The sequence below is a fragment of the Gallinula chloropus genome (genome assembly GCF_964237585.1).
Source record: "Gallinula chloropus genome assembly, chromosome: 1".
NCBI classification, from domain to species: domain Eukaryota; kingdom Metazoa; phylum Chordata; class Aves; order Gruiformes; family Rallidae; genus Gallinula; species Gallinula chloropus.
In genome coordinates, this window is record NC_140085.1 from 70,407,407 (window position 1) to 70,420,681 (window position 13,275).

Below are 13,275 nucleotides of genomic sequence, written 5' to 3' on the forward strand. Positions count from 1 at the left end.
GAAGCTTCAGAATTCATAAATTAGAAAAGTTTACTTTTTTAATGGTCTTTGGATAAAATGAAGTGTGGAATCCAAGGCATCTTTTTGTATTACTAGTGCTACTGGGTTTGCTGCAGAACTAATTCTACCTCACACAAGATGCAAAATGTTTTGAGTAGTGTTTTAGTAGACCCCATGACTACTCTCATGATATTTCAGATTGCAGACAATTATTGATGTGAGCAATTATTGACATATATAAAGGGAAAAAATGCACATGACAAAAAGCCACTTTTTCAGAGGTTTTTTCAGTAGTTCTCTTCCCAGGGGGGAAGGAAGTAATGAAGGGAGTCATGTGAGCCCAAAGAAATTACTGAAAATTTGGGTAGGAGGGGAGGATTTCTTGTCAGTATGTGTCTCTTATTTTTAAAATCACAGGACAACATCCTTGTTCTCAAGATAATGGTGGCTGCTCACACATTTGCATCGTGAAGGGCGACGGCACCACACGCTGCTCTTGCCCAGTGCACCTTGTTCTGCTGCAGGATGAGCTGTCCTGTGGAGGTAAGTCCTTCCCTGTGTCAAAGCTTCTGGGTTGGGTCTCCATTCTTAGGGATTTCTTCTGAGCAGAAAGAATGTGACAGTGCCCCAGGTGCTGTTATATGCTTTTACACACTTACCTCTCTGCAGATTTTAGCTGGGGGATAGCAAGTATTGAGAAGGAGTAAGAGAAGAGGAAAAATTCACTAGTTAACTGCAGAGTAAGAATTTCTGTTCACCCTTTCTACTTAAGACCCTTAAATTATTTCAACTTGATTTTTTAAATTGTAAGATTTTTATTGCCTTCTTTTATCACTCTGTCTTTTCTCCTCTTTCAAATAGTGGTAGATTCTCACGTTCTGGTGTGTTGCACCATGTCTGTGCTGTCTTATTCTTGCCTGCTGTCCTCCTCACACTCACCCTGTGCATGTCTTTCTGAACTGTAGTCCCAGAAGGGCCTCCTCTGTGGTGATAGGGCCACTGTAGTCTACGCCCCGGTGTCACCAAGGGTGGGGTTGAAATGGGGGAGAGGAGAGGCACTTTGGTGCTCCCGGTCTCTTTGTGCCGCTGTACTGAATGGGTTTTCTTACGCAATCTTCTCGCCATCAAGGCGACGTGTGGTCTCACAATGGAACAAGAGTTAACATAATCCAGATATTTTCTCAGAGCAAGTTTAATACCAGGCCAAGAGGGTGGGGGAGGAAAGGGGGATTAAAAAAAGGGGGAAAAAAATTCCACATTTACTTACTGTGTGAGATTAACAGTTACTGTAGTAAATGTTAAATAACAGCTAACAGCTGTGTTGAGATAGTGGGGCTTGACTAGATGGAGCAGGGTTTTTTTGTTGTTTTACAAGAATTTTGACTGAACAGAGCTGTCGAGGGCACATAACTAGACATTGAGTCACAGTGCATCCATCTGCAGCGCATTACATCCTTTTAGCGTTTGCTGTGCAATGACTGTCAAACATTAAAAAGCAAGTGAGCCATCAGTTGTGTATACAGTGGTGTTGCAGGAAAGGGGGAGTAGAACAGTGTGTTGGCTTTCGGTGAAGACTTTTGAAGACCTGTTAAGAGACATGCGTAAGTGGGAAGGGAAGAAAACAATTGTGTTTTGAGTGTGCATGTCCCTCTGTTCCTCTTGTTCTTTGTATCGTGAGCTTCTGCCGATGTGAGCCTGCATCAGTGACACGGGGCTCAAGATCAGCACAAGTTACTGCAGAGGCAGTGGGGGTGGAATTTATCAGCTGCTCGATAAATCAAAGCAGCTGAGATCATCATGTCCTTACCTGTCCTGATCTACTGTTTGCTCACCTGGATTTTTAATTTTTGTTTGTTTGCTTGATTTTTAAAGAACCACCAACATGCTCCCCTCAGCAGTTCACCTGTTTCACAGGTGAGATTGACTGCATCCCAGTGGCCTGGCGCTGCGACGGTTTCACGGAGTGTGAAGACCACAGTGATGAGAAGAACTGCCCAGTGTGCTCAGACACCCAGTTCCAGTGTGAAAGTGGACAGTGCATAGACAGTGCCCTCCGGTGTAACGGAGAAGCGAATTGCCAGGACAACTCGGATGAGAAGAACTGTGAAGGTACAGAGGTTCTTTCAGAGTGTGAGGAGAATAAAGCTGTTGTGAGGACACTATGGTATCTATCAAGTTATTGCTGAGTAGGATTTGGAAGGACCTGGTGTTCTGCTAGTTTTTGAACTGATCTGTTGAATGGGAAATTATTTCACAACTCTGTACTTTTGTTTCTCCACCTGTGAGATAGAAATAACACTGATCTCCTGTACAGCAACTAAAGCTCTGTTTGTGAAAAGTGCTATTATTAGAAAGATAATGTGGTTTTAAGCTCTAAAAGCCTGGTAGCTGAGAATGAATTACAAAGTGCAGCAGATAGCTTGTCATAGTTATTTATGTACCTTGTACCAAGTAAAGGCCTTGGGATTGTTTATTTTATAATACTGGAACAAAATGAAGTTAAACTTTTGTCTGTCTTTGACTCCTACTTACAAGATTTCCAGAGACCTCTCCGTCCTATCGAGCACAGCAAAAGAGAGTATTTAAGCTGTCGTTAGAGAGAGAAATGCTCTTGCCAACACAGTGAAAATTAACTTTTTTAATTTCCAAAAGGACAGGATATGTTCCCAGAGTCTGAACTGTACCACACCTATACAATGTGACATATGAGCACCCTCACCCTTTGCCCACTGTGTCTGCAGTGAAGAGTTGTAGGGACACTTGTGAGTTTGAAAGGATGCCTCTTCTCTGTGTCCTTTCAGTATGTTTTCCTTCTTTGAAAAGACTCTCTAAAGGTCTTTGAATCAGGGCTGAATGTCTTTCCAAAAGATATGCTTCAGCTCAAACAAGAAGAGAGTGATACAGAAATCCCTGTGTGATGAAAGGTGCTTGTTAGCCAGGTGAGATGCTGGCATCTGAAAGTGTGTGGTGCAAGTTAGCTTCCTAAGTCACCATCCAGTGACTGGAGATACCAGACATGGGGCTGTTCACCTTCAAAGTATCCCTGTTACTCAGAGTATTCAAGTTGATTGCAGATGAGAAAAGCCCTTAGTTTAACTTTTTAATTCAACTGAAGTCAGAAAGAATTTCAGGATTTATGAGAAACGAGAGGCAAAAAAAATGTAAACAACAGCAGCCAGCACCTTGCCTGCAGCACCTTTACTCCCCAAAGTGGTGGTTCATTTTTTGAGTGTACTGGCAAAGCTCCAGTTTTATCTTCTGTCTTTCATTTCAGTTTAAAGACATAATGTCAAGTGAAATAGATTGTCTCATGATCAAGGAGTTTTCTGGTTTACAGGAAGAGCACAAGGGCATTGGGAAACCACGTTTATCTATCTTAAACAGTTTTATCATCGTGGTTTCGCAGATTTATTTTTAATCACTTCATTCTTCTCTCTTATATTTCAATATTTCAATAATTACTTAGAGTTTGATATTCATAGTATAAGAGAGCAATAGCCATCTCCTGGGACAGGTGCCTTTGTTCTCAGTGGCGGTCTGCTTCCAAATTATTTTAGACCAGTTAACTTCGTCTTACAGCATCCCTCTCATACACAGGCAGTAAGGACCAGGCACCCGCTGTGCCATACCCTCAGCAGAACGCTGAGTCATTTTTTTTCCCACATGGTTGGCATGAGGGACTTTTTGTGCCACTGGCTACTTTAAGGAATGGAGCTAGCAGCAAGAAAAGCTCTCCTAAGATCCTCCTGGTTTTAAGGTTTGGTGGCTTGTTTTCTTAATCATTTTAAAGAGTAGAAGACTCTGATACTGACTCTTGTGTGGGGGGTTTCTCTTTCCAGTGCTGTGTTTAACGGATCAGTTCCGCTGTGCCAGTGGGCAGTGCATCGGGAAAAGCAAGAAATGTGATCACAACCTGGACTGCAGTGACAGCTCAGATGAGCAAGGATGCTGTAAGTGTAAAACCCAAGACTAGAGACTTGATTGCAGCAGGCCAAATTTGTTTCTTGCCTCCTCTACAAGTTAGACTTTATTCTGCCAAGCAGACTGAATTAATTGTTCCCCAAATGAATGCTCCTGTTTGTAACTGCTGTCGTGCCTTTAATGTACAGTGTGGTAGAATAGGAATATCAAAAATAAATAGCAGTCTGAACAAGTAGTCTTTGAGGCAGAGCAGGCTAGTAATTCTTCCGCTTAGCTTTTTAAACTTTTGAAAGAAATAAAAGGTTTCTTTCACTATAATCTGTATGCTGAGTTGGTGTGGTGTTTAAAAAAAGTAGTAATTTTTTTTTCCAGCAGCGTGAGGCTTTTATATATGACTGCTCTGCTTCATGGCTTTCTCATCCAGAGATTTAATAGCAAGTGCTTTTGGAATCAGAGGAGCACTCTGTTTATAGAGTAAACCTTCTAAAATTTCCTTTGTATCTTGAAAAGATGTAATTCTGAGCTTGATTTATGATTTGTAACATGTGATACCCACTACCTTGAAATCTCCAGGGCTCTTAAAATTCCAACTTGAAAGTTCATTTTCACTGTTGGTGCTTTAAAAGAAATTGTAAATAGGGACATCTCTTCTTGTGCTAGGGATCCCTATATCGCAGTTGACACACACATACCTGGAAAATGCGACCCCAGAGTAGGGCCCTTGATCTTAAAAAGGAATAATAAGAGATGTTCTGTCATACTACTGAGTTATTAGCAACATTACCAGAGATGTGTATAGTTATCTTTATTATAGTTCACGTATTTTCTGGGTTTGTAACAGAGGATGGAAAATGAGCCCACCCGGAGTAAGACGGCAGTTGTCGCTGTCCCTCTTCCAGTATGATCAGAAGTCTGTTTACTTATCTCTGTAGATGGTGACAAGCTGGTTAAAGTGTGGGTTTGGTGTTCAGGGAGAAGAAAATGTGTTGAGGAAAAGACTTTGAGTAATGGATAAGATGTAAAACACTGACTAGAACAGGAAAAGACTTTAAAGTCTGCTTTTCTTGTCAAATTCATGAAGCGCAGGCAGGGGGTTGTCAGTTATTCCCAGAAATGTCATTGCTTAGAATTGGTATTGTAGGGAAAGCCACTCATTTTGACTGTTGAATAATCATTTCAGGTACAGATTCCTCATAAGGATGGCATCTGTAAGCCTGATGCTCAGCCGTGTCTCTAACCATCAGTGTGGGTCAGATGGGGAGCGGGTTAGGTAGTTTAATAAAAACCAGCAAACCCAAAATTCATCACTGGTGCATCACCTCTGCTGTTCAGTGTAAGCGAACGGCGGCATGACCGGCTGGGTGGATGAAGGGAGAGCAGTGGATGTTGTCAACCTTGACTTCAGCAAGGCTTTTGACAGTGCCTGAGCAAGACTGCTGACAACACAAAACTGGGAGGAGTGGCTGATGCACCAGAAGGATCCACTGCCAAGTTAGCGAGACCCAGACAGACTACAGAGCAGATCCTAATGAAGTCCAGCAAGGGCAGATCACAGAATCACAGAATCACAGAATCTTAGGGGTTGGAAGGGACCTCAAGAGATCATCGGGTCCAACCCCCCTGCCAAAGCAGGCTCCCTATCTCATATTACACAGATAGGCATCCAGACGAGACTTGAATATCTCCAGAGAAGGAGACTCAACCACCTCCCTGGGCAGCCTATTCCACTGCTCCGTCACCCTCACTGTGAAAAAGTTCTTCCGCATGTTGATGTAGAGTCCTGCACCTAGGAAGGAATAACCCTGTGCACTAGTACTAGTTAGGAAGCAGTGCTTTGCAGAAGGACCTGGGAATCATGGAAAACATGAGCCAGCAATGTGCCCTTGTGCCCAAGGAGGCAAATGGTATCCCGGGGCGCATTAAGAAAAGCATGGTCAGCAGCTTGAGGGAGGTTATCCTCCCCCTCTACTCTGCCCTGGTGTAACCACAGCTGGGGTACTGTGTCCAGCTGTGGCCTCCCCAGTTCAAGACAGACAGGGAGCTATGGGAGAGAGTCCAGGGGAGAGCTACAAAGATGATGAGGGGACTGGAGCATCTCTCTTATGAGGAAGGGCTTGAGGGATCTGGGCCTGTTTAGCCTGGAGAAGATCAAGAGCAGTTTTCATCAATACTTAAGGGCAGGTGTCTAGAGGATGGGGCCAGACTCTTTTCAGTGGTGCCCAGGGGAACACAAGAAGTTCCATCTCAAGATGAAAAAAACTTCTTTACTCAGAGGGTGACAGAGCACTGGCACAGGCTACCCAGAGAGGTTGTGGAGTCTCCTTCTCTGGAGATACTCAGAACCAGCCTGGGCACAATTTTGTGCAACCTGCTCTAGGTGATCCTGCTTTAGCATAGGGGTTGGACTCCATGATCTCCAGAGGTGCCTTCCAACCCAGGCCCTTATGAGATACTGTGGTAAGTGAGTGTGGCACAGTTGAGAAAAGGGACTGTTACACGAGTGATAATCTATGTGTTTATGTGATGAGGTGCAACATGAAAGGTAGCTGTCATCATATTTAACAACAAGAAAAAGCATTGTCTGGAGTCCCCAGCCCAGTGCCATCTGGAGTGGTGGCTGCAGGTCTTGTTCATCAGCTTGAAAGTATAGCCCTTGATCTTGCATGCAGCAAGATCAAGTGGTTCATCAGTCCCCCTGCATATGCACATACTGTTCATTTCCTGTCACTTGTGATTCAGAGAAACCTCTCTGCCTGTGTGGAGGTCATCTTGTGCACAGGTAGCCTTCATGGACACTCAGTCCTAGGGCCTGTTTGTTCCTCCCATAAATTAATTCAAAAGCTGTTGTCTGCCTCCAGAAGAGGAGGCTTTTATTTTACCTGTGTGGAAAGATACCAGGAAAGCTGGTGTTGGTAAATGAAGCTGTTGGATTAATTTCCAGTCAGGTATTTCCTTTTCCCTTTTAGACACGACGGAAGAGCCTGCGCCCCAGCCCAACAACACAATAGGCTCCATCATCGGCGTGATCCTTACGGTTTTTGTGGTTGGAGCGATGTACTTCATCTGCCAGAGGGTGCTGTGCCCTCGCATGAAGGGAGACGGGGAAACAATGACCAACGATTACGTAGTGCATGGACCAGCCTCTGTACCTCTTGGTTATGTGCCTCACCCAAGCTCTTTGTCAGGATCTCTTCCTGGTGAGTAAACGATGTGATCCTCGCCCTGCTCTTTGGCACCACGTAGTTGTAGCTGAGTTGTATGCACAGGAGATGTCCATTCCGGATGCATAATTCTTGGAAGCTGTTGGAAGCCAGGACTGTCAAGGCTTGTTGCCATCCTTCTTTATAATAATCAACTGCTATTTTATCTGTGCTATTTGTAAGCATTTACTTATCTCAAACAGATACATGTACTGTGTGGGAGTTCTCTCTGGCTACTAAAGATACCTCTTCTTGGACTACTGTAGCATCAGTGAGGTGTCATGACAGTGCCGGGTGTAAGTTACTTAGTGTCCTATTCATGGGACTTTAAACATTAAGTAATTATTCTTGTTAGATTTGTAGATGGGGTTTGTATGCCTGTGAAACTTCTTTTGAAGTCTGTCATAGCTGGTCTCTGCTTATTTCATTTGCTGGTGAAGTTTCCAAAGCCACTCCAAGCACATGATGCTACTGCTGTGTCTAAACTAAGACGTAGCCACAGCACTGCAGTTCATTTGTATGCATCCCTTCTGTACGTTATAGATTAAGTATGTACTGTAGCTTGTGGCTTGGATTCAGCAGGCTTCAGTCAGAACATAGAGGTTCTGTGAGGCTGTTACAGGGTTAAAATAATGCACCAAATTTCTTTGCTTTCTGTAATAGCCTGCTCTCATAAAGAGAGTCTTTGAGCAGAATTTTCACCATTATTTCGAGCGCAGTGGCGTGCCTCTCCATTTCCCGCTTGGACTCTCTGCCAGCGTGCTTCAGTCCAGTAGCAAAAGCTCACTTAGCGGTGTGGGAAATGAAAGAACACAAACCCTCTCTTCTCTCGCACAAATTTCAGTTGCTCAGCTGAGGTGGTCAGAGTAAGTTTCATGTTTTATTCTGAGGCATAGAAATAGTGCCTGAATGCCTGTTCTCTCAAGTCTTTTCCAGCTGTTCAAGTGAAGAAATGTGTTTCTCTTCAACTGCTCTAGTATAGCCCAGTGCCAAGTCCTGCAGTCGAGTAGCTGATAGACAAAACCAATGTGTTTATTCCCTGACAGTCTTCATTCCAGTTGTCTGCCAAGGAGCACTGGTTTTGCTCTTAATGCCAAGAAGATTAATTTTGGGTTTAGGAGTTGTGCTTATACAGCTATTATCTTCTTCTAGATTTACTTTTTAAGCTTTCTTTTGTCTGTTTGCTTCCAAGAATTGAATGTTGACATACATCTTTGTTCTGCAGGGATGTCTCGAGGTAAATCTGTGATCAGCTCTCTCAGCATCATGGGGGGGAGCAGCGGGCCACCGTATGATAGGGCCCATGTCACCGGAGCCTCTTCTAGTAGTTCTTCAAGTACCAAAGGCACTTACTTTCCTCCAGTAAGTCATTCTGTTATTCATAAACCTTCAGTAACTTTCAGGGAAGTGCCAGCGTCTTTCTGAGGGTAACTGATTGACAGATGAATGCTTTGTTTAAATTTTCTAGTCTAATAAACTTGTTTGAATATGGAGGATGTGATTTTTTGAAAAGGGAGAGGAGATTAGATTGCCATTTTCCAAACCAGCCTAGGAATTTCCTGTTAATTTTAAAAAGTTGTGAGACGGCTCAGTGCCAGAAAAAGACATTAGACTGAATGTCAGGGGAGATGAAAAAAATCCCTATAAAAGTTGAGGAGCTCTGTCAGAGCAATCTCTTTTCATTGCACTGTCGTGTGCCTCTGGAGGTGAAACTATGGTCGGTTCTTTATATACCTTTCAAGGAATTATAAATGATGCGTCACGTGTCTTGCAAGTGACAGACAAACAAGTGCCATAGAACTCCATGGCGTTCCTCTAGCCACAAATGGGGAGTGTGCTGTGCTAGGTGCTGTGTAGCAGTTGGTTCCAGCCCCGGAGGGCTCCCCATCTCTTCACTCCTTGCATCAGTGGCGGTTGCTTTAGCTTTTATGTCCGCCGAGCCGCCGTCGATTCTGAAGGGCCACGTGCTCGGTCAGTGCGGGCTGAAACCTGCACCTGCCCGTTACACCTGCAGGTTAATCCAAACGCTGTTTGTGCAGTGAGCATGTGCCTGTGTAGGGAAGGCACGCTTCCCTTGGCCAGCAGGCTGCAAGTACTACAAGCAGCCTGCTACTCGGGGAGTACAGCTAGCAGGAGCAGACATCTGCCAGTTTGCCTAGGGCGGTGGTATCCCCAGTGACGATCTGGTATTGAACAGCTAGCTTCAGCTTGAGTTTTCAGCACTGGGTATGTCAAAATAGCAACAGCAGTCAGCAGGTTTTTGAGAAGAGCTTAGGAATAGCTTCTATGGGAATGGTGAAAAGCAGCGTTTCCAGTGGCTGTTAAAGAGCTGGGGAGGAAACAGATGAAAATTCCTGTTTGTTGGGAGAGGGGTATGCATGTAGCTTTTAATTTAAGGTTCTTATCAGTACTAAAAAGAAAATGTGTAAACAGATGTTTTCTTGAATCTCATGTGTTTGGGTTTTTTAACAGAGGCTTTTAAATTTATTTATTTTTTAAATCTATTTTTATTTCTAGATTTTGAACCCGCCACCATCACCAGCTACTGAACGTTCCCATTATACCATGGAATTCGGTTATTCTTCAAACAGCCCATCCACTCATAGATCCTACAGGTAATTATTATTAAAATAGCTTCCATCAGGATCAAAGCAGTTAGTTTAGAAAACGCAGAATAAAGGCAGCCTCTGCTCCATAAGAATTGCAATCAAAGGCCCTAATTCTGCAAGCACTAAAACAGGTGCTTAAATGAGTTCACGTGTATTGTGTCCCCGAAGCGTGCGCGTAAGTGCAGCACTGTTTGAGGTAAATCCTACGGTAAGTGGGTTAGCAGTACACCTCTCTGATATGTTGCTTTAGGGGGGAATGACAGGGCTCATCACAAAATTAGCTGAATGCCATAAGAACCCTGGTACCATGATAACTTGGAGCCAAAAATACTTACCCTGCAGCGAACCCTTCCTTTTTTTTCAGGGCTCTGTCTCAAATAATTTGTGATACAATTATCAGAAATGATAGGCAAACACCACATGAAGGAAAGTTGGTAATATAAAGGCAAGTAGGTCAGAAGTAACGTTAATATTATGGCCTAGGTAAAGTACAGAAATTCCAATTTGACGTATTAAGGGTTAACATCTGAAAAAAGTCACTAACATTTTGCTTATTTTCTCTGACTAATATTTATGGGCGTGCAAGCTTTATCTCTGTTTACTTGAATATATTCCACACCTTCCCTGTTAGATTTTATTATAGAGTTCATTATCATTTTATAACTGGTTACCAAAAATAAAGAGAGAGACCACCTACCCAAGGGTGTAAAGTTTCCCTCCCGAATCACTAGTAGCTCTGGTCAGTGAGAAGAGAGTGCCATATTTTTCTGCTGAAAGGAATGCCTCCCTAACACAGAGTCTTTGGGGGCCTTTGGATAATGAGGTCTCTGGGGCTGAAAAGACATCTCTTCTCCATTAGCAGAAAACATGGCCCCTGTTTTGCAGAAGGTCAGACCAGATGTTTATAATGGTCCCTTGCAGCCATATGAAAAAATCTTTGAAAATGATGAGTAATTTTCTAATGAAAGAAACTCAAATTTTGGCACTGCTATGAATCATGCTGATCGCTGGCTAGCTGGTGTGACTTTCAGTATTATAAATGGTATTAGGGATGTGCTGTGGGGTTGAATGTTTTCCTAATGTTCTCCCACCCAAAAATAAACCCTGGCCTTGCTGTTTCTGATCTCCCTGTCTTTCCTAACCTTCTGACTTGAATATAGAGGAGCTGCATCCCCACCTGCCCCCAACAGCTGACTGTGGTGCTGGTAGTTGCAGCTACCAAGCACCTTCCTTTCTCATTTATTTTCTTTTAACTATCTTGGGCTCGTTTTAGAAGATGTTTTGTGGTAGCAGCCTTTGGGAATTCCATCCCAGTTACTGTTCTGTTGAGTGATTCTCCTGGCTGCTATTAATGTGCCAGGTGATTTTCAGTCTCCCTGTCTGGACTTGGAAGCTGGTGTCTGTAAATTGGATACTGGAAATAGACTATATTCTCCATATAATTGCAACACAGCTGTCTTTTTCCTCTTGTGCCCTTCCTGCTCCACTGTTCTTAGGAGGAACTTTTTCTACCTCAAGTAAGTCCTTAGGGAGCCTGTTGTCCGTAGATAATTAACAATTAGCATCCCTTTCACTAGCTGCTGTCATTTGGCTGATGCTGTAGTGCAAAGGTGGGGCCTTCTGCAGCGGAGTTAGCGAGTTTGTGTTGAGAGAGGGAGAGAGAGAGGGAGAGAGGAGCGTGGGGCTGTGTCTCTCCTGCAGAGAGGCTGACCCGCTCTCCCTTCCCCTTGGCTCGTTCGCGGGTTGCCTGATCTTTCCACCTGCTGAGGCTTCTCCCATACATCTGTATCTGTGTCTGGGCCGGAAGAATCCCAGACACAGATACAGACTGGGAGAAGAGCTTCTTGAGAGTAGCCCTGCTGAGAAGGACTTGGGGATTGTGGTGGATGAGAAGCTTGACATGAGCCAGCAGTGTGCTCTTGCAGCTCGTAGGGCCAATGGTATCCTGGGCTCCATCAGGAGAGGAGTGGCCAGCAGAGACAGGGAGGTGATTGTCCCTCTCCCTGCTGGCCACTGCCCTCGTGAGGTCCCATCTGGAGTACTGTGTCCAGATCTGGGGCCCGCAATACAAGAAGGATGTGGAACTGTTGGAGAGGGTTCAGAGGGCCACAAGGATGATTAGAGGGCTGGAGCACCTGCCCTACAAAGAGAGGCTGAGGGAACTGGGCTTGTTCAGCCTGGAGAAGAGAAGGCTGCGGGGGGACCTCATTGCAGCCTTCCAGTCCCTGAAGGGAGCTTATAGGCAGGAGGGGAATCAACTTTTTAAAAGAGCAGATAATGGCAGGACAAGGGGGAATGGACTAAAGCTAAAGGAGGGAAGGTTTAGATTAGATATTAGGGGGAAGTTTTTTACAGAAAGAGTGGTGAGGGGCTGGAACAGGCTGCCCAGAGAGGTGGTGGTTTCCCCGCCCCTGGAGGTGTTCAAGGCCAGGTTGGATGGGGCCCTGGGCAGCCTTGTGTAGATCCAGGCCTGGAGGTTGGTGTCCCTGCCTGTGGCAGGGGGGTTGGAGCTCTATGATCCTTGGGGTCCCTTCCAACCCAGACCATTCTATAATTCTATGATCTCCCCCCTGCAGCTACAGGCCTTACAGCTACCGGCATTTTGCACCTCCCACGACGCCCTGCAGCACAGATGTCTGTGACAGTGACTATGCCCCCAGCCGCCGGGTCACAGCAGCCACGGCCAAGGGCTACACCAGTGACTTGAACTATGATTCAGAGCCTGTCCCCCCGCCACCCACCCCACGCAGCCAGTACCTGTCAGCGGAGGAGAACTACGAAAGCTGCCCGCCTTCCCCCTACACGGAGCGCAGCTACTCCCACCACCTCTACCCGCCACCGCCGTCCCCCTGCACGGACTCCTCATGAGGGGCAGCCCCCCCGCCCCGTTATCTGCCTCTGCCCTGAAAGTGTAAATACAAAACATTCTTCTGGGGAGGGGGGAGGGAGCTCTCGGCAAGGGGCGAGGTAAGACAGTGTACAGTTAAATGTTATTGAATGGGGTGGAGGAATACTGAAGATATTTGTACAGAAGAAGAAAAAAAAAAAAGGATATTTATATATTTTCTTAAACAGCAGCTGCTGCTTGTGCCATAAGAAGAAAAATTTTTGTATAAAAGAACCCAGACATTTGTACAAAAAGTTTTTATTTTTGCAAATGTAACACAAAAACATGCCTTAATCCAGTGAAGTGACTGAGCACATAAGGAAATGGAAGGACTCGGATGTGTTACTTGTCCAGCAAGGTGAGATATGGGGTTTGTCAATACCAAAAATGTTTAAAGTCATTAATAATAAAGAATTCCGTCTCAGAGCAGCATACCATAGATACTTGGAAGTAGCCAAATAACCTCTATGTTAACTACAGAGGGCCAGCAACTAAAGTTAAACTTGAAAACGCAGTCAGGACAGATATTAACCTTACACAAAGGGCTTTGTTTTCTACAGGAATACAGCAATCGTAGCAGTGAATCCAGAAAAACAATCACACTTTTTAAAATGAATACACCTCTGTTTTTCCTTAATGCATTTACCAAACTAGAGCA

The 13,275-nt window shown here is 44.5% G+C and overlaps 1 protein-coding gene across 6 annotated transcripts in view; it reads left to right on the top strand.

The window, feature by feature from the left end:
- Positions 1-13,046, top strand: part of LRP6 (LDL receptor related protein 6) — a gene marked incomplete at its 5' end in the record, with an annotated part of 122,083 nt that extends 109,037 nt beyond the window's left edge. For 4 of the 6 annotated variants that reach the window (XM_084276314.1, XM_084276315.1, XM_084276319.1 and 1 more), the window contains 7 exons: positions 418-543; positions 1,873-2,109; positions 3,840-3,950; positions 6,888-7,118; positions 8,347-8,483; positions 9,639-9,736; positions 12,307-13,046. In XM_084276314.1, coding sequence (XP_084132440.1) covers positions 418-543; positions 1,873-2,109; positions 3,840-3,950; positions 6,888-7,118; positions 8,347-8,483; positions 9,639-9,736; positions 12,307-12,598 — 1,232 coding nt within the window. In that variant the 3' untranslated portion in view covers positions 12,599-13,046. The remainder of the gene's footprint in view (positions 1-417; positions 544-1,872; positions 2,110-3,839; positions 3,951-6,887; positions 7,119-8,346; positions 8,484-9,638; positions 9,737-12,306) is intronic. The other 2 variants (XM_084276316.1, XM_084276318.1) reach the window with 2 other exon arrangements.
- Positions 13,047-13,275: the final 229 nt, after the last annotated feature.